This window comes from Capra hircus, chromosome 11 (assembly GCF_001704415.2).
Source record: "Capra hircus breed San Clemente chromosome 11, ASM170441v1, whole genome shotgun sequence".
Lineage (NCBI taxonomy): Eukaryota > Metazoa > Chordata > Mammalia > Artiodactyla > Bovidae > Capra > Capra hircus.
Genome location: NC_030818.1, coordinates 105,499,260 through 105,519,214, shown reverse-complemented (window position 1 = coordinate 105,519,214; position 19,955 = coordinate 105,499,260). Strand labels below are relative to the sequence as shown.

The 19,955-nt window shown below is 52.7% G+C and overlaps 1 protein-coding gene across 2 annotated transcripts in view; it reads left to right on the top strand.

The window, feature by feature from the left end:
• The window catches only part of CACNA1B (calcium voltage-gated channel subunit alpha1 B), a 217,778-nt gene that overhangs the window by 62,133 nt on the left and 135,690 nt on the right, over positions 1-19,955 (top strand). For both annotated transcript variants that reach the window (XM_018056199.1, XM_018056200.1), the window contains exons 7-10: positions 11,143-11,246; positions 13,802-13,917; positions 14,254-14,310; positions 15,353-15,442. In XM_018056199.1, the coding sequence (XP_017911688.1) occupies positions 11,143-11,246; positions 13,802-13,917; positions 14,254-14,310; positions 15,353-15,442 (367 nt within the window). The remainder of the gene's footprint in view (positions 1-11,142; positions 11,247-13,801; positions 13,918-14,253; positions 14,311-15,352; positions 15,443-19,955) is intronic.

Genomic DNA, 19,955 nt, shown 5'->3' with positions numbered 1-19,955 from the left:
CCTAATCCAAAGTGATGAAAATTTACTCCTGTGTTTTATAGTTTTGGCTCATATATTTAGGTCTGTGATCCATTTGGACTTCATTTTTGATGTGTGGTAGGGTCCAATTTGATTTTTTTGTCTGTGGATAGCCACTTGTCTCTGCACCCTTTGTTGGAAAGAGTATACTTTCCCCGCTGAATTGTCTTGGCATATTTATTTTAAGAAAATTTGCATCATAAATATGAGTTTATTTCTAGATCGTCAGTTCTATTTCATTGATCAATATGTCTGTCCTTTTGTAGGGGAAGTTTTAAAATCACACCATCACTTTCCTTAATAGTTATTGGACTATATTTTATACTGGGTGAGTTGTGGTAATTTGTGTTTTTAGAAAAATCAACCTATTTCATCCATGTCGTCTGATGCATTTAGAGTTGTCTGCAGTGTTCCTTAATCACCCTTTTAATGTTTCCTGGGTCAGTCGTGTGGTTCCCTGTTTCATTATTGATATTGATAATTTATGTCTTCTCTTTTTCTTGCTCAGTATTGCCAGAGGTATGTCAATTTTACTGTGTTTTCCAAGAGCGAACTTTTTCAAAAATTGACTTTCTCTATTGCTTGTATTTTCATCTTTGTTGGTTTCTGTTTTTATCTTTGTTGTTCACTTTCTTCTACTTGATTTGAGTTTCTTTTGCACTTCCTTTTCTAAATGCTTCGCGTAGAAGCTTAGATTATTGGTCTGAGACTTTTCCTTCTTCTGTAAAGTGTTTAGTAACACAAATCCCTTCCTACAATTGCTTTAGCCATGTTGTTCAGATTTGATGTCTTGTATTTTCATTTTCATTCAGTTCAGAATTTTAGAGTTTCCTGGAGAATTCCTCTTTGATACATACATTATTTAGAATGTGTTTGGAGAGTTTCCTATCATCTTTCTGTTACTTGTCTCTTGTTTGATTTTATTAGGGTTAGAGAACATACTAAATTGGAAAAACTTTTCAATTCTTTTAGGGTTATTGAGACTTTTTTATGGTTCAGGATATGGTCTGTCTTCGCATAAGTGTCAGGTACACTTGAAAAGAGTGTTTGTAACTTGTTATTGTGAGCTGTGTGTATAAATGTCAACTAAACCCTGTTGGTTGATGGTGAGTTCTCTCACACCCTTGCTGACCCCCTGTCTGGCTGCCTTATCAATTTCTGAGAGAGAGGTGTTGGAGTTTCCAACTGTGATTGTGCACTTGCCGTTTCTCCTCTCCGTTCTGTCAGCGTTTGCTTCTTGCGTGTTATAGTTCATCTGTTAGGCATCTACACATTTAGAATCTCTAAGTGTCTTCTTGATGAACTGACCGTTTTATCATTATAATATATCCCCCAATTTTTGAAAGTTCTCTTAATGCCACTTCAGTTTTATGAAAGACGTACATTAGTGCTTTTTCCCACTAACCAAAAGAAACCCGTGGAGGATTTATGCTTTTGTGAAACAAGGTGAAAAGAGAAAATAGTATTCAGCGTTTGTTTTGGAGCAAGCTATTATAGTGGCAGTGTGCCCCCCAAGCAGCAAGAGTGGCACTGCCAAGCTCATCCCTGGGCACTACACTAGCGTCTCAGCACCAGACAGGCCATAACTTCGCTGCGTCTGGGAGCATCTGTGCTTTATCTCAGTTTATTTTCTGTATCTGTTAGCACATGGTATCCTGTGGTGACTGATTATTTCTTTGCTTTACACCATTGTGGCTTAGAAAGACTCATAGGAATGCACTGCTTTCAGATTGTGGGGAAACCTGTATATGTTCCTGTGTCTCTGGAGACATTTTTTGGTTCTAAGGTCTCCTTTATCTAATTTAATATAGCTACTACAGTTTTCATTTGACACATGTTTATATGATGTTTCTTTTTCCATATTTCACTTTCAACCTGCCTATCTATCACGTGAAAGTCGCTCAGTCACGTCCAACTCTTTGCAACCCCGTGGACTGTAGCCTGCCAGGCTCCTCTGTCCATGGAATTCTCCAGGCCAGAATACTGGAGTGGGTAGCTATTCCCTTCTCCAGGGGATCTTTCCAACCTAGGGATCGAACCCAGGTTTGCTCTCCCGCATTGTGGGCGGGTTCTTTACCATCTGAGCCACCAGGGAAGCCCAAGAACCCTGGAGTGGATAGCCTATCTCTTCTCCAGAGGATCTTCCTGACCCAGGAATCGAACTGGGGTCTCCTGCTTTGCAGGTGGATTCTTTACCAGCTGAGCTACCTGCCTAAATTGTTATATTTGAAATGAGTTTCTTGTAGACAAAACAACGTTGGGTCATGTTTTTAAATTCAGTAGCTACTCTTTGTCTTTTAATTCATTTATCCAAAGCATTAACATATAATGTAATTATTGATATGTTAAAGCTCACATCTGCCATTTTATTTATTTTTTATTTGCTGTTTGTTTTAGCTTTTTGTTTGTTTTCTTTTTCATGCCTTCTTGGAAAAAAATTTCATTTTCATTTACCTAGCTGTTTTTACTCTTGCCTGGAAGATCCCATGGACAGAGGAGCCTGGTGGGCTGCAGTCCATGGGGTCGCTAAGAGTCAGATATGACTGAGCAACATCACTTTCACTTTTCACTTTCATGAACTGGAGAAGGAAATGGCAACCCACTCCAGTGTTCTTGCCTGGAGAATCCCAGGGATGGGGGAGCCTGGTGGGCTGCCGTCTATGGGGTCGCACAGAGTCAGACACAACTGAAGCAACTTAGCAGCAGCAGGAGCAGCAGCTGTTTTTAAGTGTATCTCTGCTCTTTTAGTAGTTGCTGTATATCTTATTCTATGATAGATAGAGTGCCTGATGAACTATGGACGGAGGTTTGCGACATTGTACAGGAGACAGGGATCAAGACCATCCCCATGGAAAAGAAATGCAAAAAGGCAAAATGGCTGTCTGGGGAGGCCTACAAATAGCTGTGAAAAGAAGAAAAGTGAAAAGCAAAGGAGAAAAGGAAAGATATAAGCATCTGAATGCAGAGTTCCAGAGAATAGCAAGAAGAGATAAGAAAGCCTTCTTCAGTGATCAGTGCAAAGAAATAGAGGAAAACAAAAGAATGGGAAAGACTAGAGATCTCTTCAAGAAAATTAGAGATTTTCTTGAAGAGAACATTTCATGCAAAGATGGGCTTGATAAAGGACAGAAATGGTATGGACCTAACAGAGGCAGAGGATATTAAGAGGAGGTGGGAAGAACATAGAAGAACTGTACAAAAAAGATTTTCAAGACCAAGATAATCACGATGGTGAGATCACTCACCTAGAGCCAGACATCCTGGAATGTGAAGTCAAGTGGGCCTTAGAAAGCATCACTACGAACAAAGCTAGTGGAGGTGATGGAATTCCAGTTGAGCTATTTCAAATCCTGAAAGATGATGCTGTGAAAGTGCTGCACTCAATATGCCAGCAAGTCTGGAAAACTCAGCAGTGGCCACAGGACTGGAAAAGATAAGTTTTCATTCCAATCCCAAAGAAAGGCAATGCCAAAGAATGTTCAAACTACCACACAATTGCACTCATCTCAGAGGCTAGTAAAGTAATGCTCAAAATTCTCCAAGCCAGGCTTCAGCAATACGTGAACCGTGAACTCCCTGATGTTCAAGCTGATTTTAGAAAAGGCAGAGGAACCAGAGATCAAATTGCCAACATCCGCTGGATCATGGAAAAAGCAAGAGAGTTCCAGAGAAACATCTATTTCTGCTTTATTGACTATGCCAAAACCTTTGACTGTGTGGATCACAATAAACTGTGAAAAATTCTGAGAGAGATGGGAATACCAGACCACCTGACCTGCTTCTTGAGAAACCTATATGCAAGTCAGGAAGCAACAGTTAGAACTGGACATGGAACAACAGACTGTTTCCAAATAGGGAAAGGAGTACGTCAAGGCTGTATATTGTCACCCTGCTTATTTAACTTCTATGCAGAATACATCATGAGAAATGCTAGGCTGGAAGAAGCACAAGCTGGAATCAAGATTGCTGGGAGAAATATCAATAACCTCAGATATCCCAATGACACCACCCTTATGGCAGAAAGTGAAGAGGAACTGAAGAGCCTCTTGATGAAAGTGAAAGAGGAGAGTGAAAAAGTTGGCCTAAAGCTCAACATTCAGAAAACGAAGATCATGGCATCTGTCCCATCACTTCATGGGAAATAGATGGGGAAACAGTGGAAACAGTGTCAGGCTTTATTTTTCTGGGCTCCAAAATCACTGCAGATGGTGACTGTAGCCATGAAATTAAAAGATGCTTGCTTCTTGGAAGGAAAGTTATGACCAACCTAGATAGCATATTAAAAAGCAGAGACATTCCTTTTCCAACAAAGGTCAGTCTAGTCAAGGCTATGGTTTTTCCAGTGGTCATGTATGGATGTGAGAGTTGGACTGTGAAGAAAGATGAGCGCTGAAGAATTGATGCTTTTGAACTGTGGTGTTGGAGAAGTCTTGAGAGTCCCTTGGACTGCAAGGAGATCCAACCAGTCCATTCTAAAGGAGATCAGTCCTGGGTGTTCATTGGAAGGACTGATGCTAAAGCGGAAACTCCGATACTTTGGCCACCTCATGTGAAGAATTGACTCATTGGAAAAGGCTTTGATGCTGGGAGGGATTGGGGGCAGGAGGAGAAGGGGACGACAGAGGATGAGATGGCTGGATGGCATCACCGACTTGATGGACATGAGTTTGGGTGAACTCCGGGAGTTGGTGATGGACAGGGAGGCCTGGCGTGCTGCGATTCATGGGGTCGCAAAGAGTCAGACACGACTGAGCGACAGAACTGAACTGAACTGAACTGGAATATTATTCTAATCTACTGGTGTCATAATAGTGTCAGTTCAAGTGACATATATACCCCTTCTTTAAATTTCTTTATCCTCCCCTATTTATAATACAATCATCTTAAACATTTCCTCTGCATATATTTATAACCATACCACAGTGTGTTACAATTTTTGTTTCCACTGTGAAAACATAATTTAGGAAACTCAGAAGGACGAATAAAATCCATCTAACTTTATTTTTGGGCTTCCCTTGTAGCTCAGTTGGTAAAGAATCCGCCTACAGTGCAGGAGACCCAGGTTCCATTCCTGGGTTGGGATCCCCTGGAGAAGCAAATGGCAATCCATTCCAGTGTTCTTGCCTGGAGACTCTCATGGACTGTAGCCTGCCTGCCAGGCTCATTTGTCCATGGAATTGCAAGTCGGACCTGACTTACCGACTAAACCACCACCACCTCCACCCTTATTTTCCCTCTTTTCATTGTTTTCCTTCCTCCTCAGTGGTCAGGGATCCCTTTTTAAATCATCCCTTTCTGCTTGGAGATTGTCATTAGTCATTCTCTTAGGGTAGATATGCTGGCGACATTTCTCCCAGTCACCCTGCTTTTATTAAGAGAATGTCTGATGTTCCTTTCATCCCTGAAGGATACATTTGATGGGTGCAGGTGTTGGCTGACGGTTTCTTTCTCTGAGCACCTGGAAGGGAGTGTGCCACGTCATTCTGGCCTCAGTGGTTAGTGAGGAGAAATCTTTTGAATTGTGTCCCTCCATAAGCAAGGGGCCGTTTTTCTCTTGCCACCTTGAAGATGTTTAATCTGTGCTTTGTTTTTCTTGATTTGACAATGAAATATCGTGTGGATTTCTTTCAGTTTATTCTGTTTGGTATTCACTCAGCTTCTTGACTCTATAGGTTGATGTCCCTTGCCAAATGTGGGGGTTTGTCAGCCATTATTTCTTTGAGTACTGTTCGGCTTTCTCCCCTCTCTCCTGCGCTCGGCTGCTGTGACCTGTGATCTGTGAGCTGCTGTGACCTGTGAGCTGCTGTGACCTGTGACTGTCAGATGTTTTCTCGTTGACCCACAGGTTCTTGGGGCTCTGCTCTGCCCTTTCTTATTTGATCTTTAAAGTCTGTCTCTCTCTATATTGAGTAGTTGCTCTTCTTCTCTTTCACCATCCATCGATTCTTTCCTTTGTTGTCTTTATTGTTGTGCCTTTCCACTGAGATTTTAATTTTGATTTTTGCATTTTTCGGTTCTAAATTCTCCATTTGATTCTTCATTGTGCCTTTTATTTGTTTGATGATACTATTTCTTTGTTGAGACTTTCTACTTTTTATATGTGTTTCAAATGTGCATACAATCACCCTTTGAAATATTTTTACAATGGCTGCTTTAAAATCTTTGTGAGATACATCTATCATCTCTGTCATCTTAGTGTTGGTGATCTCTGGGGGTTCTCCAGAGAGATAAAGCAAACAAGACGTGTGTGTGTGTGTGTGTGTGTGTGTGTGAGACAGAGAGAAAGATATCTATTATTAGGAACTGGCCCATGTGATTATGAAGGCTCTCAGGTGCAAGTGTGCAGTAAGTTTAGGCTGGCAGGCCCGCCCCAGTGGAGCCGGTGGTGCAGCTCCAGTTTGCAAGCAGCTGGAGGCCCGGTAGTGCCAATGGTGCAGATGAAGTCTGCGTTCTCTTGGGAGAACCCTCTCTTACTTCAAAGAGGGTCAGTTTTTTGTTGTATTATGTCCTTGAATTGATTGGATGAGGCCCACCACATTATGGAGAACTATCTGCTTTATTAATTAAAATGTTAATTTCATCCAGAAGCACACTTGGAGAACCATCCAGAATGTCTGGCTAGACATCTGGGCACCCCATGGCCCAGTCAAGTTGACACATAAAATTAGCCATCACAGCATCTAATTCTTTTGTTTGCTTTTTATTCTTTATTTCACAGTATCTATTTTTTTTTTTTTTAATTCAGTTTGTGCTCTTCCTGGTTCTTGTTTTGGCAAATGAGTGTCAATTGAAAGCTGAGCATTTTTGGCATTATATAATCTCAGACCCTGGATCTTATTTAAACCCTCTTTTTTATCTGACTTTCTCTGACTTCTGCCAAGAGAAGCAGGGGTTGCTGCCTTGCTACTGCAAGGTGGGCGTAGAAGGCTGGTTCCCCCACCTGGCCTCCACTGACACATTGTGTGGGTGCTTTTCATTCTGCTGGTGGAGTGGGAATTCTGCCTCCCAGCGTGCCTCTGGGGTGCTTCCCTGGTTGGGAGGGTTAGGCGTGCCTCGTCTCTGCTCTCCACATGGTCCGTGCACATTACGTGCCGGGTGGGGGCGTGTGTGTGGCCTCATTACTGGGTGATGGTGAAAGTCTGACTTTCCCCTGGGCCACTCTGGCAGCAGCGCCTCATAGGGAGCGGGTAGTATGTCTTGTCACTGCCGCCTGGGGGTGGAAGTGCAGGCTTTTTGTGTGACCCCGACTGATATCACAGAGGTAGGGTGGGGAGGGGGCCGTGGGAGGATGTCCACCTCCCTGCTTGTCTTTCTCTGAAATGTCGGTGGTTTAAGGGTGTTGGGAGGTTGGTTACCTTGTTACAGTCTGGGGAGGGTGTTGTCTAGCTCCTCCTGGGTCTTTGCTGACCAGGGTGGAGGTGGCATCATGTTTGTCCTGCCCTGTTTGGCTGGAATAGTGCAGTCATTGTCTGTCTTACTAGCTGGCCCCCTTCCTGGCCCTTTGGTGAGAGAGAGAGAGAGAGAGGGAGGGAGAGGGAGGGAGGGGGGGAGAGACAGAGAGAGAGAGAGAGGGAGAGAGAGGGAGAGGGGGAGAGAGAGGGAGAGACGGGGAGAGACAGAGAGAGAGGGAGAGAGAGAGGGAGGGGGGGAGAGGGAGGGAGAGAGAGAGACGGTGGGGGGGGGAGAGAGGGAGGGAGAGAGACAGAGAGAGAGGGAGAGAGAGAGGGAGGGAGGGAGGGGGGGAGAGAGAGTAAGAGAGAGAGGGGAGGGGGGGGAGAGAGGGAGGGAGAGAGACAGAGAGAGAGAGAGGGAGAGAGAGAGGGAGGGAGGGAGGGAGGGAGGGAGGGGAGAGAGGGAGGGGGAGAGGGAGGGAGAGAGACAGAGAGAGAGGGAGAGGGAGGGGGGAGAGACGGCGGGGGGGGGGGAGAGGGAGAGAGAGAGAGGGAGAGAGAGGGAGGGGGAGAGAGAGAGAGAGAGGGAGAGAGAGGGAGGGAGGGAGGGAGAGAGACAGAGAGAGAGGGAGAGGGAGAGGGAGAGGGGGAGAGACGGGGGGAGGGGGGGGAGAGAGGGAGGGGGAGAGGGAGGGAGAGAGACAGAGAGAGAGGAGAGGGAGAGAGGGAGAGGGGAGAGACGGGGGGGAGGGGGAGAGAGAGGGGGGGAGAGAGGGAGGGGGAGAGGGAGGGAGAGAGACAGAGAGAGAGGGAGAGGGAGAGGAGAGGGGGAGAGACGGGGGGAGGGGGAGGGGGGGGAGAGAGGGAGGGGGAGAGGGAGGGAGAGAGACAGAGAGAGAGGGAGAGGGAGAGGGAGAGGGGGAGAGACGGGGGAGGGGGAGAGAGAGGGGGGAGAGAGGGAGGGGGAGAGGGAGGGAGAGAGACAGAGAGAGAGGGAGAGGGAGAGGGGAGGGGAGGGGGGAGAGACGGGGGGGAGAGGGAGAGAGAGAGAGGAGAGAGAGGGAGGGGGAGAGAGAGAGAGAGGAGAGACAGAGAGAGAGGGAGGGAGAGAGTAAGAGAGAGGGAGAGGGGAGAGAGAGGGAGGGGGGAGAGGGGAGGGGGGAGAGACAGAGGGAGGGGGAGAGACGGGGGGAGGGGGAGAGAGGGGGGAGAGAGGGAGGGGGGAGAGGGGAGGGGAGGAGGGCGGAGAGACGGGGGGAGAGGGAGGGAGAGAGAGAGAGGGGAGAGGACAGAGAGAGGAGGGAGGGAGAGGAGTAAGAGAGAGGGAGAGGGGGAGAGAGAGAGGGAGGGGGGAGAGGGAGGGGGAGAGATGGGGGAGGGGGAGAGAGAGGGGGGGAGAGAGGGAGGGGGAGAGGGAGGGAGAGGGGGAGAGACGGGGGGAGGGGGGAGAGAGAGAGAGAGGGAGAGACAGAGAGAGAGGGAGGGAGAGAGTAAGAGAGAGGGAGAGGGGGAGAGGGAGGGAGGGGGAGAGGGAGGGGGGAGAGAGGGAGGGGGAGAGGGAGGGAGAGGGGAGAGATGGGGGGGCGGAGAGGGAGAGAGAGAGAGGGAGAGAGAGGGAGGGGGAGAGAGAGAGAGAGGGAGAGACAGAGAGAGAGGAGGGAGAGACAGAGAGGGAGGGAGGGAGAGACAGAGAGGGAGGGAGGGAGAGAGTAGAGAGAGGGAGAGGGGGAGAGAGGGAGGGGGGAGAGGGAGGGGAGAGGGGGGAGAGACGGGGTGGGGAGAGGGAGAGAGAGAGAGGGAGAGAGAGGGAGGGGGAGAGAGAGAGGAGAGGGAGAGACAGAGAGAGAGGGAGGGAGAGAGTAAGAGAGAGGGAGAGGGGAGAGAGAGGAGGGAGGGGGGGAGAGGGAGGGGGGAGAGACGGGGGGGAGGGGGAGAGAGAGGGGGGGAGAGAGGGAGGGGGGAGAGGGAGGGAGAGGGGGAGAGACGGGGGGGAGGGGGGGAGAGAGAGAGAGGGAGAGACAGAGAGAGAGGGAGGGAGAGAGTAAGAGAGAGGGAGGGGGGAGAGGGAGAGAGGGAGAGACAGAGAGAGAGGGAGGGAGAGAGTAAGAGAGAGGGAGAGACAGAGAGAGAGGGAGGGAGAGAGTAAGAGAGAGGGAGAGGGGGAGAGAGGGAGGGGGAGAGGGAGGGAGAGGGGGAGAGACGGGGAGGGGGGAGAGGGAGAGAGGGAGGGCGCGCACCCTGGCTTTTGCTGCTGTGTTTATTGTCTGTGTCTCTTGGCATTTCCAGCTTGTAGGTTTTAAGAGCCCCAGGTCTGGGGTATATGAGGGAAAAACAAGATAGAAACACAGGGAACCCATCGTGTGTCCAGAGGTCCCAGCTGATCTGCTTTCTCTTCTCCCCTTTCTAGAGTCCTCTGTGAAATGTATATTTGCTCTATATATAATGTTCAGGTTGCTAACCGTACTCAGTGGGAGAAACAGGGAAGAGAATGTCTGCTTCATCTTCCCGGAAGTGCAAGTCCTTGTTTGCTCCCTAAGATGAGGACAGGGGACTTTGGCTACCGGTGGAAATGGTCCATTAGTGGGACATCGTGGAGCCAAACCCCTGACCGAGTGGGTGGGAGGAGCTGAGGCGGCAGCACGTTTCTCCTTTCCCTAGAAGGAAACTGGTTCTGAGGGTGCCCTTCAGGGAGGCTGGCGGCGTTGGCGGTCATTGTAGCCCTTAGGTTGGGCTCTGTCTGGAGCTGGCAGAGGTTGGTCGGCAAACAGGGGTAGTGAGCAAAGTCAGATATCTGAGAGTCCCTTCTGGTCAAGGCCCGGGGTCCTTGGCAGCCAGCCTGGAGTCAGCGTCCAGGAATCAGAAGCCACAGGCGGTGGGCGGGCGGGCAGGGGGGCTCAGGACTTGCAGGGGTGGAGTCTGCAGTTCTGCCCAGGCTGGGGACACTGGAGGACAGTGGTCCCAGCAGCAGCACCTGGACGCCAGCCCAGCCTCAGGGCAGGGCCAGGACGCCCACTGCCCCTGTCCTGCTCAGGCCTGGCCCTTGGCTCGTGAGCTGCCTCTGAGCGGAGGGGCAGGGGGCCCGGTGGTTGCCTGCCCACATTGCCCACCCCCTTGGCTCACTTCTAGTAGCAGATTCGTGTGGAGAAAGAGGTCTCCCTCAGGCCCCCAAAAACAAAACAACAGTGGGAAAGAATTGGATGGAGAGAGCCTTATCCCTTTGTGGGCCGTGCTGTAAAAGCCAGAAGGCTTGGGGGGAGCCCCCCTGCGTCAGGTTGTTCAGACCCGGCCCGAGAGCGGGGTTCTGTCAGGCTCAGCTCCTCCCTGGGGGCAACAGCAGCGAGTTGCCTGCTTGTTGACGGGCTGTGGCCCAGGCTCTGTGCGCTGTACTGTGGGTGTGGCAGGAGACAGATTGGACTTGGACCTGGGGGTCCCTGGGCTTCACAAAGGAGGATTGTCTCTGAAGCTGCCAGGTGTGTCCAGCAGCCTGGGAGGTGGAGGGGAGGTGTCCAGGTGGGGCCCCCGGGGGGTGAAGCCCTTGGCTTCTTGGTGCTGCTGGACAGGTCAGGAGTACAAAGCTCCTTGGTCCTTTGGGGGCCCCCGTCCTAGAGGGGGCAAGGGCAGGCATGTGTAGTCTGGATTTCCTGTCTGGCCCCACCCGTGCCTGACTCTGCTGGTACCGAGAAGCCGGGGCGCTGTCCTGCCCACCGTCCTGCTCATCTGCTCTTGCTTCCAGACCAACGACGCGGCCGGCAACACCTGGAACTGGCTCTACTTTCTGCCCCTGATTATCATCGGCTCCTTCTTCATGCTCAACCTGGTGCTGGGCGTGCTCTCAGGGTAAGGGCCTCGCTGCTGCGTGCGCCTCTGTGCTTGCAGGCCAGGGCTGGGTGGTGGGACTGGACGCGGCCTGGGTGGTGTGGGGGAGGCGGGGCCCGGCCTGGCTGTTCCTAGAGCCCTGAGCTCTAGCGAGCCTGTCCTTGGGCTGCCATTGGACCTCCCCCCTGGCCTCCTCGCCTCTAGCTCTTGGCCTTCGCCCCGGCCTCTGAGTCGGGAGGGGCTGCCGCTGCCTCTTACCTGGATTCGTGGGGGGGCTTCTGCAGGAGCAGCCCCGGGGGCCAGAGAGCCTTCGGCCGCAACACTGGAGAAGCAATGTGGCGGCCCCGGGCCTGCGCCCCAGCCCTGGCCCCGGCTTACCCTCCTCTCTGGGCACCTGTCCCTGCTGACCTCACGGAGAGGACAAGCGAGGGTGCAAGGCTAGGGTCCCTCCTGGAGAAAGGCCCTGACCCTCCTGGGGAGAGAGGTGCAGCAACCTGCGGCCCACCGCGCCCTCCTGGCCTACATGCGGCTGAGGCTGGAGAAGCGCTGCTGGCTTCAGGAAACCACCGGGGCTGGTGTCTGGGGCTCCCACCGTCCTCCGGGGCTGAGGAGGCTGTGTGGACAGAACTAGAGGGCGTCTGACTTGGCCGTGCCACCCTGCCCCACCTGGGCATCAGATCCCTGTAAAGCTGGGGGGGAGTGTTGCCATTCCTCTGGCATGAGGTAGGCTGGGGAGGGCCTGGGGGACCCAGCGCGCAGCTGTCCTCTTGTCTGAGAAGGTGCCGCCACCGAAAGGGCAGTGTCTGGGCCAGCGCTCTGCTCGGCTCCGACGTGTGCCCCTGCCTCGCTCCCTCCTGTGAGGCTCTGATTGTCACTACGTGCCTTTCCGAGCCTCTCCGCCCGGGGCAGCCCCCGGGATGCTGGGAGCTCCCTGTCAGGTGGAGGCTGCAGTCTGAGCTGGGATGGGGAAGCCACGGGAGGCCTGGGCCCAGAGGAGGGTCTGGGGAAGGGGCAGCTCCACTGAGACGCAGGGGGACCAGCTTGGCAAGGAGGGTCATGCAGGCAGAGAACTGCTGGAGTGGAGGTGCGGAGAGTGTGGGGTCTGCGATGCAGGGAGCTCAGGGCTGGAGCCGCCAGGCTTGTGAGGAGGTGGGGAGGCTGGCAGGGCACGCGTGGGCCCTGCTCAGGGATGCTCTGGAGCACGGGAGGAGGATCGGGGTGGCCCGTGGAGCCTGGGGGAGGCCCGCGGACTTGGTGTCTCTCAGCCCTTCCCCCACCTGCGGGTGCTGGTTTCCTAACCGGTCTTAGCTGGCCCCAGGGTTCTCCTCCAGCCCCAGAAAGGCAGGAGACTGCACGGCTGCCTAGGCTGGTGATCACCACACGTGTGACTCTGCCTCGGCTGGACGAGGGCTGCTGGAGGCCAGCTTGGAGGTGGTTCAGCCTCACTCCTGTCCATGCCTTGGGCTCTCACCTTCCCAGCACCCGGAGAAGCAGAATGGGTCGCTCCGCTCACAGCCCTTCCTCCTGGAGGGGCAGAAGCCTGGGGAGGGGAGGCTCACAGCCGCCCCCAAGCACTGGGTGCCCGGCGGCTGGGTCAGCCACTGCTGATGACTCTCAGGCCACCCGGGCAGTGTGGTCTCACCCCGTCCTGCCCTCAGGCCTCTGCACTCGGGTGTGGCCAAGGGGGCTGGCCTGGTGGGGAGACCGTGAGGGGCCATGCATCTCTTTAGTCCGGACTTGGGCGGGGTGAGATGTCCAGGAGGGAGCCATCCCCTCTCATGGCCAGGGCTGAGATGGCTCAGGCCCTGCTAGATGGTGGTCTCAGGCTTGGGGTCCATCCTGGTCGGAGCTGAGCTCGCTCCCTTGCCAGGGCTGTGAGAGGAGTCCCTCTGTCGAGCCCAGAAGCTGCTGCTCCTGAGGGAGAACAGCGTGCTCTTCTGCCCTGGGAGCACGCCTGCCTGCACTTGGGCGCCTGAGCTAAGGTGTGTGCGCGTGTGGTATGTGGGTGGTGTGTGTGCGCAGGGCTTCCTTCTGGCCCTTTGAGCCTAGAAGCTCAGCTAAGGTGGGGCAGGTGCTGAGGGCCCCGGGCTGCAGAGGGACCTCACAACGCTCGACCGTCTCCCTGTCTCTGGCCGCCCTGAGCTGGTCTGGTTCCTCCCTGCCCCACTTCTAGCATGGCTGAGGGTCTGAACCAGCCGAAGAAAGGTGGCAGTCCTCTGGAGGGTTCTTGTCCATGAGCTCTCTGCACGTCTCTGTCCAGAGGACAGGGCCCCGCACTCAGAGGGTGTGCGCCCAAACCTGCTCTAGGCCGGGGGCGGTGGAGTCCCTCTTGGGGCACTGGGGAGCTGTCCCTGTGTGCCGCAGGGGCCCGAGCAGGGAGCGTTTGCCTGGGCTTTGTCAGTGCTCAGGTGGGCAGAGGCCAGGGTGGTGGGAGCCGCCTGGAGGGGTGGCCCGTGGCTCATTGCCCCTGTCCCGGCCTCTTCCTGGTTCCTGGTGTCTCTGGCTAGACAGGTAGGGCCTGTAGGTGAGCTTATACCCATCTGATCTGCCTCCCTCCCTGGCTTTGCTCATCACAGAGAGTTTGCCAAGGAGCGTGAGCGGGTGGAGAACCGCCGGGCCTTTCTGAAGCTCCGCCGGCAGCAGCAGATCGAGCGGGAGCTCAACGGGTACCTGGAGTGGATCTTCAAGGCCGGTGAGGACAGGGCTGTGTGGCGCTCCTGGCCTGGGCTCTGTTGGCTCCCTGCCCCCACTCCAGGGCCTTCCAGGAGCTCTGCTGGGGTGGGGGCTGCTTGCAGGAGGGCCACGTGAGGGGGGAGCAAGACAGGCCCTCTTCATGGCACCCTGTCTGTGGGACACACCAAGGGCTCCGACTCAATGGGATGGGCTCAGCCGTGGCCACAGTGGCTTCTGGAAGTGGGAAGGCCAAGCAGGCAGGGCCTCGCCTCCATTCTGCTGTGTTTCTGGGGAACGAGCCCTCGTCAGGGGTGGGCACGGGAGGGCTCGGCCTGAGGCTGTGTCTCGCTCGCAGAGGAAGTCATGCTGGCTGAGGAGGACAAGAACGCGGAGGAGAAGTCCCCTCTGGATGGTAGGTGGCTGCCGTCAGCGCTCTCTGCCTGGCCTCTGGGCTTTGGGGGCCACTGGGCCGCGGCACGCGTGCGCTTGCATGTGAGGCATGATGCTTCTGCTCTGCCGGGTGCCTGCGTGTCGGAGGCAGGCTCTGTGTGGGTCAGCAGCACGTGGCGGTCAGCCGGATGCTCCTGGGGAGCTGTGGGCCCCGACCAGAGTGGGTGTAGCCCGCAGTGGGCTCAGCCCGGGGCCTCAGGAGCCTGTGCTCACAGCACAGCCTGAGAGCCGTGCGGTCCAGCACGGCGGCGGACTCGTGACTGTGTGAGTTCACAGGTGCCCCTGTTACAGTGAAACAGAAGTGAAAATCCAGTCCCTCAGTCTTCCTCAGCTCGTTTCAAATCATCCTGGAAAATTCGGGGGGACCGCACTGCTTCTAGAAGGCTGCAGTTTTAAACCAAGCCGTGTCTGACCCCAGGGCTCCAGATGGTTCTGGCCCCAGCTTGCCATGGAAGACCCCTAGTGCAACATGGGGCCCCAGAGCGGGGACAGGGTGAGCGCAGCCCCAGCGGCAGGAAGGAAGGCTGCTGTCTTCTGCCCGCTGCTCAGGACGGGGCCCGACAGGGTGCCATGGCCTCGCGGGGCCCACACCTGGGGCCTGAGCAGGTCTCGCTGGTTCCCCTGCGGCCTTGAGCTCATCTCTCTTGTCTCACCTGCCCTCGGAGTGCGGGCTGCTGGGGCAGCCGGCTACAGCCCTGGCCTTGCCCTGCTTGGAAGTTTCCTGGTCCCCATGGTAGCCAGGCCTCCCCACGGACATCATCGTGGAGAGAAGGACAAGCAGGACCTCAAAATCCCTTGTCCCTTTTGCTCTGAGGACCGAGAGGGGCCATGGGGGCCAGGCGTCATCCTTCCCGCCACCAGCCTTGGCTTCAGGAGGGGGGATCTGCAGAGGCTGCTGGTTCCTGGAGATTAGGGAGTGGGCAACTGGGAGACAGCCCAGCCCTGAGGCAGATCAGCCAGCCGGGCTGCACTCACGCCATCTGCGCACCCTTTGCCTAAAGCAGTGTTGAAGAGAGCAGCCGCCAAGAGGAGCCGAAACGACCTGATCCATGCGGAGGAGGGAGAGGGCCGCTCTGCAGACCTCTGTGCTGTGGGTGAGTCTGTGGGGGTGTGCTGTGTGGGGTGCGCACCCGCTCCCTCCTCGCCACCCTGGCTCTCCTCCTTCCCTCCCTCCCCAACGTCCCCCCACCCCAAGTCAGTCGGCCAGCCCCAGGTTGGTGTGTCTGCCAGACGGCAGGAGGGAGGGCGCCCGGTGTAGAGATGTCTTCCTGGGGCCAGGCCTTGAGGTGGGTTGCACGCATGGCTCCTGGAGTTCTTGTTTGCCTCTTGCTCCTTCAGTTCAGCACACTGCTGGCTCCCGGCTGGCTGTTCTTGGCTTTGCTGTCCTGTGTGGACTGGAGACCTCTGGCACATCCCGAGGCTGCGGACTGCGTGCGTCGCTGCTGTAGGGACTGAAAGTTTCTTTTATCTCTCTTGTAAGCTCTGTGTATCTCCCATATTCCTTGGGTCTGCTGCCTCTGAGGCCTTGGCTTCATCCCCTGCTTCTCAAAGAGTGAAAGGGAAGCCTGGTTCTTTCATCTTTTTAGTTCCCTTCCTCTTAGCCTGGTGCCAGAATCCTAGCACCTTGAAGTGCCTGGGCCTTTCCCACTGAATGCCCTGAGGTTGTGCATTCTGTGGGAAAGGAGGACCCGGCCCTGGGCCTCCACCTTTGGCAGCATGGGGAGGGGGTGTACTTGGCAATGACCGCTTCGCATTACAGGCACCAAGTCAGGTCCAGACTGCACCTCCTTGATCTCCAGCAGTCCCTAGTGGACTTGAGTTGAATGAGCTGCTTCCCATTATATTGTTACATTTGGAAGACTGAGCTCTCAAATAAGTCATTTGTGTATTTGTTTATCTATTTACACTCCCCATTCTCTGTCCTCAGTAAGCCCATGTCAGTAGTTTGGGGTTTATCCTTCCCACTTCTAGATGCTCATCTCAGATAACACTCATACCACTCTCCCGCCCCCCACCACCAAAATCACTGCCGATGGTGATTGCAGCCATGAAATTCAAAGATGCTTACTCCTTGGAAGGAAAGTTATGACCAACCTAGACAGCATACTAAAAAGCAGAGACATTCCTTTGCCAACAAAGGTCCGTCTAGTCAAGGCTATGGTTTTTCCAGTGGTCATCTATGGATGTGAGAGTTGGACTGTGAAGAAAGCTGAGTGCTGAAGAATTGATGCTTTTGAACTGTGGTGTTGGAGAAGACTGTTGAGAGTTCCTTGGACTGCAAGGAGATCCAACTAGTCCATCCTAAAGGAAATCAATACTGAATACTCATTGGAAGAACTGATTCTGAAGCCGAAGCTCCAATAGTTTGGCCACCCGATGTGAAGAACTGACTCATTGGAAAAGACTCTGATACTGGGAAAGACTGAAGGCAGGAGGAGAAGGGGATGACAGAGGATGAGATGGTTGGATGGCATCACTAACTTGCTGGACATGGGTTTGGGTGGACTCTGGGAGTTGGTGATGGACAGTGAGGCCTGGCGTGCTGCGGTTCATGGGGTCACAGAGTCGGACACGATTGAGCGACTGAACTCAACTGAACTGAACTGAAGACCCCCTTCCCTCCCCCCCCCCACACATGCTGTGGACTTCTGGGGTCTTTTCACTTTACAGACATCCAGTTCCTGTTCAGTCCAGTGCAGTTGCTCAGTCGTGTCCGACTCTTTGTGACCCCATGAATTGCAGCACACCAGGCCTCCCTGTCCATCACCAACTCCCAGAGCCTACTCAAACCCACGTCCATTGAGTCGGCAATGCCATCCAGCCATCTCATCCTCTGTCGTCCCCTTCTCCTCCTCTCCCCAATCCCTCCCAGCATCAGAGTCTTTTCCAATGAATCAGCTCTTCGCATGAGGTGGCCAAAGTACTGGAGTTTCAGCTTTAGCATCAGTCCTTCCAGTGAACACCCAGGACTGATCTCCTTTAGAATGGACTGGTTGGATCTCCTTGCAGTCCAAGGGACTCTCAAGAGTCTTCTCCAACACCACAGTTCAAAAGCATCAATTCTTCGGTGCTCAGCTTTCTTCACAGTCCAGCTCTCACATCCATACATGACCACAGGAAAAACCATAGCCTTGACTAGAGGGACCTTTTTTGGCCGAACAGTTTTATACAAAATTTCCCCGTCGGTGCCTTTTGGAACGCCCCCGCCCTGACCAGCTGGTCTAATTAGGATCTGCTCCTGTATGGTGCTCACAGCGTCCCTGGTGTGCTGTCCACTACCTGCAATCAGCTGCTTAAACATCTGTCCTTGCTCAGCAGAGCTTTCGCCCCCGTGGGCTGGGTCCCAGGAGCAGGGCTGCTGCAGGGAGGCTGTGCTGGCACCTCCCAGGGCGGCCGCTGCCCGCTGTGCAGAGGGTCTGTGATCACACATTCACCCCAGTGCAGGAACACCTCTGTTCTCGTCCTGCCTGGAGGTTGCAGCTACTCTCGACTTTTCCCAGTTTGAGGGGAATTCGATGATTATAAGGTGGTATTTTCTGGCAATTTTAATTCTCATTTCACTCACTACTAGTGATTTTGAACCTCTTTTTAGTGTTTCTTTCCCATTTGAATTTGGGTGTTGGTGACTTTTCATGTACTCTACGCTTTTCTGTTGGGTTGTTTGTGTTTGTTAATAGGAGACCAATCAATATATATTGTGGATCTGAATTTTAATTTTTTTCAGATTTATAGTGAGTGTTAATATTTAAATGGTCCCTCTATTCTTATTTTACCTAAATTTTTAAAAAAAAGTTTTTATTATGATTTTGTAAAATGAATTAGAGAGGTAAAAAATCTTTTCCTGTAGCTTGGAATAGTTTAAATGACACCTAAATTATATTTTCTTTAAAGGTGAAATAAAAATGTGAGCCCATCTAGCTAAGAAATGAAAAGAATGTGTTAGTCGCTCAGGCGTGTCCGACTCTGCGACCCCGTGGACTGTAGCCTGCCAGGCTCCTCTGTCCATGACATTCTCCAGGCAAGAATGCTGGAGCGGGTAACCACTCCTTCCTCAAGGGGACCCTCCCAACCCGGGGACTGGGCCTCGGCCTTACACGTTGCAGGCAGGCTCTTTACCGTCTGGGCCACCAGGGAAAAGAGTATGGACCAGTGTTGCATTTTGTCCGGAAATATTCCATTTTGTTGCCTTTCAAGCTTGTTTCTATAGAACTGCATGTAGAGTTCTCTTGTGTTCTTCTCATCTCTCCTTCATTCAGTTCTTTGCTGGTCCATTCACTCAGCAGATACTAAGTGCCCAGATGTGTTGGGAGGTGCCTGAGGCATTGGGCTATAGCATTGAACAAGATTCAGAAGCCTTCATCTTTGGAGTTTCCATTCCAGTGCTAGGTGTGAAAAGGAAAAAAGTAGAGAAAGAGGGGGCTCAAAGGGTCTGAGGATGTAGGGGTTTTAAATAGAGTGGCTACAACAGGCCCTGAGAAGGTCACCTTTGAGTAAAAAGCTGAAGAAATGAGCAGGTGAACTTACCAGGACACAGAACATCCCTAGACAGGTGAGAGGACCCGGAGGCAGGAGAGTCCAGGAGGCCAGTGTGGTTGGAGCAGAGTGGAGGGCTGGGGCAGCGGGGGAGGAAACGAGAGCGCCGGGGGGGTCTGGAGCCCAGTGTGGACTCTGCTAGCCATGGTGGTTTGCAGAGGAGGGTGGCATCTGGCTGCAGGGGGGTGCTGAAGACTGCCCGCCATGCAGAGAGGGCAGGGCAGGACCAGGTCAAGGGCTGCTGTGAGGACCCCAGTGCTGGGGGCGGGGGTACTAAGCAGTTGGATTCTAGATCTATCTTGAGGACAAGCCCATAGGATTTCTGACGAGTCGGACGTGGAGATGAGGCAGAGAGAGACATCAAGGACAGCTCTGCAGGGAGTGTCCACAGAGGAGCCCTGCCCAGGAGGGTGGGACTGGAAACCCATGCGTTTGGGGGGACAATGACTAGAATTTGGTTCTGAGTTTGTGCTGAGTTTGAGATGCACGTTGGAGATGCAGTGGGGTGTCAGCTGGGCACTCTGTGTGTTAGGGGCTGGCATTCCGGCTGCAGAAGGCGTTTAAAGCTCTGAGACCGACTAGACTGTGTCAAGTTTGGTTTTGCTTTTTCCTGGTTGTCAGTATATTTATCTTTGATTTCTAATTTCTTAATTAGGATCATGTAAGCTTAGTATGTATTAATGATGATTTAAAATAAACAGATTGTAGATTTCCTTATTTTTTTGTTTTCATTTTTATTATTATTTTTAGTCATTATTAGATTTATCTTTCTACTTTATTTTGATTTATTCTATTATTATTTTTCTGATTTCTTAAAATGTATAACTTGTTCTTTTTTCTTTCTTCTTTAACAGTGAAAGCAGTTAAGGCTGCGTGTTTCCCTCTGCACAGAGCTTTGATATGAATTCCCCTCTGTACTGGTTTCCAGATAACAATTTTTTTTACTTTCCTCTTGAGGCAAAATTTATCTGGGAATGTGCTTCTGAGTTATAAGCAGCAATATTTTGACCATCTTTTTATTATGTCTAATTTTATCAGATAATGATTGGGAAATGTGGCCAGTAAATCTCTATA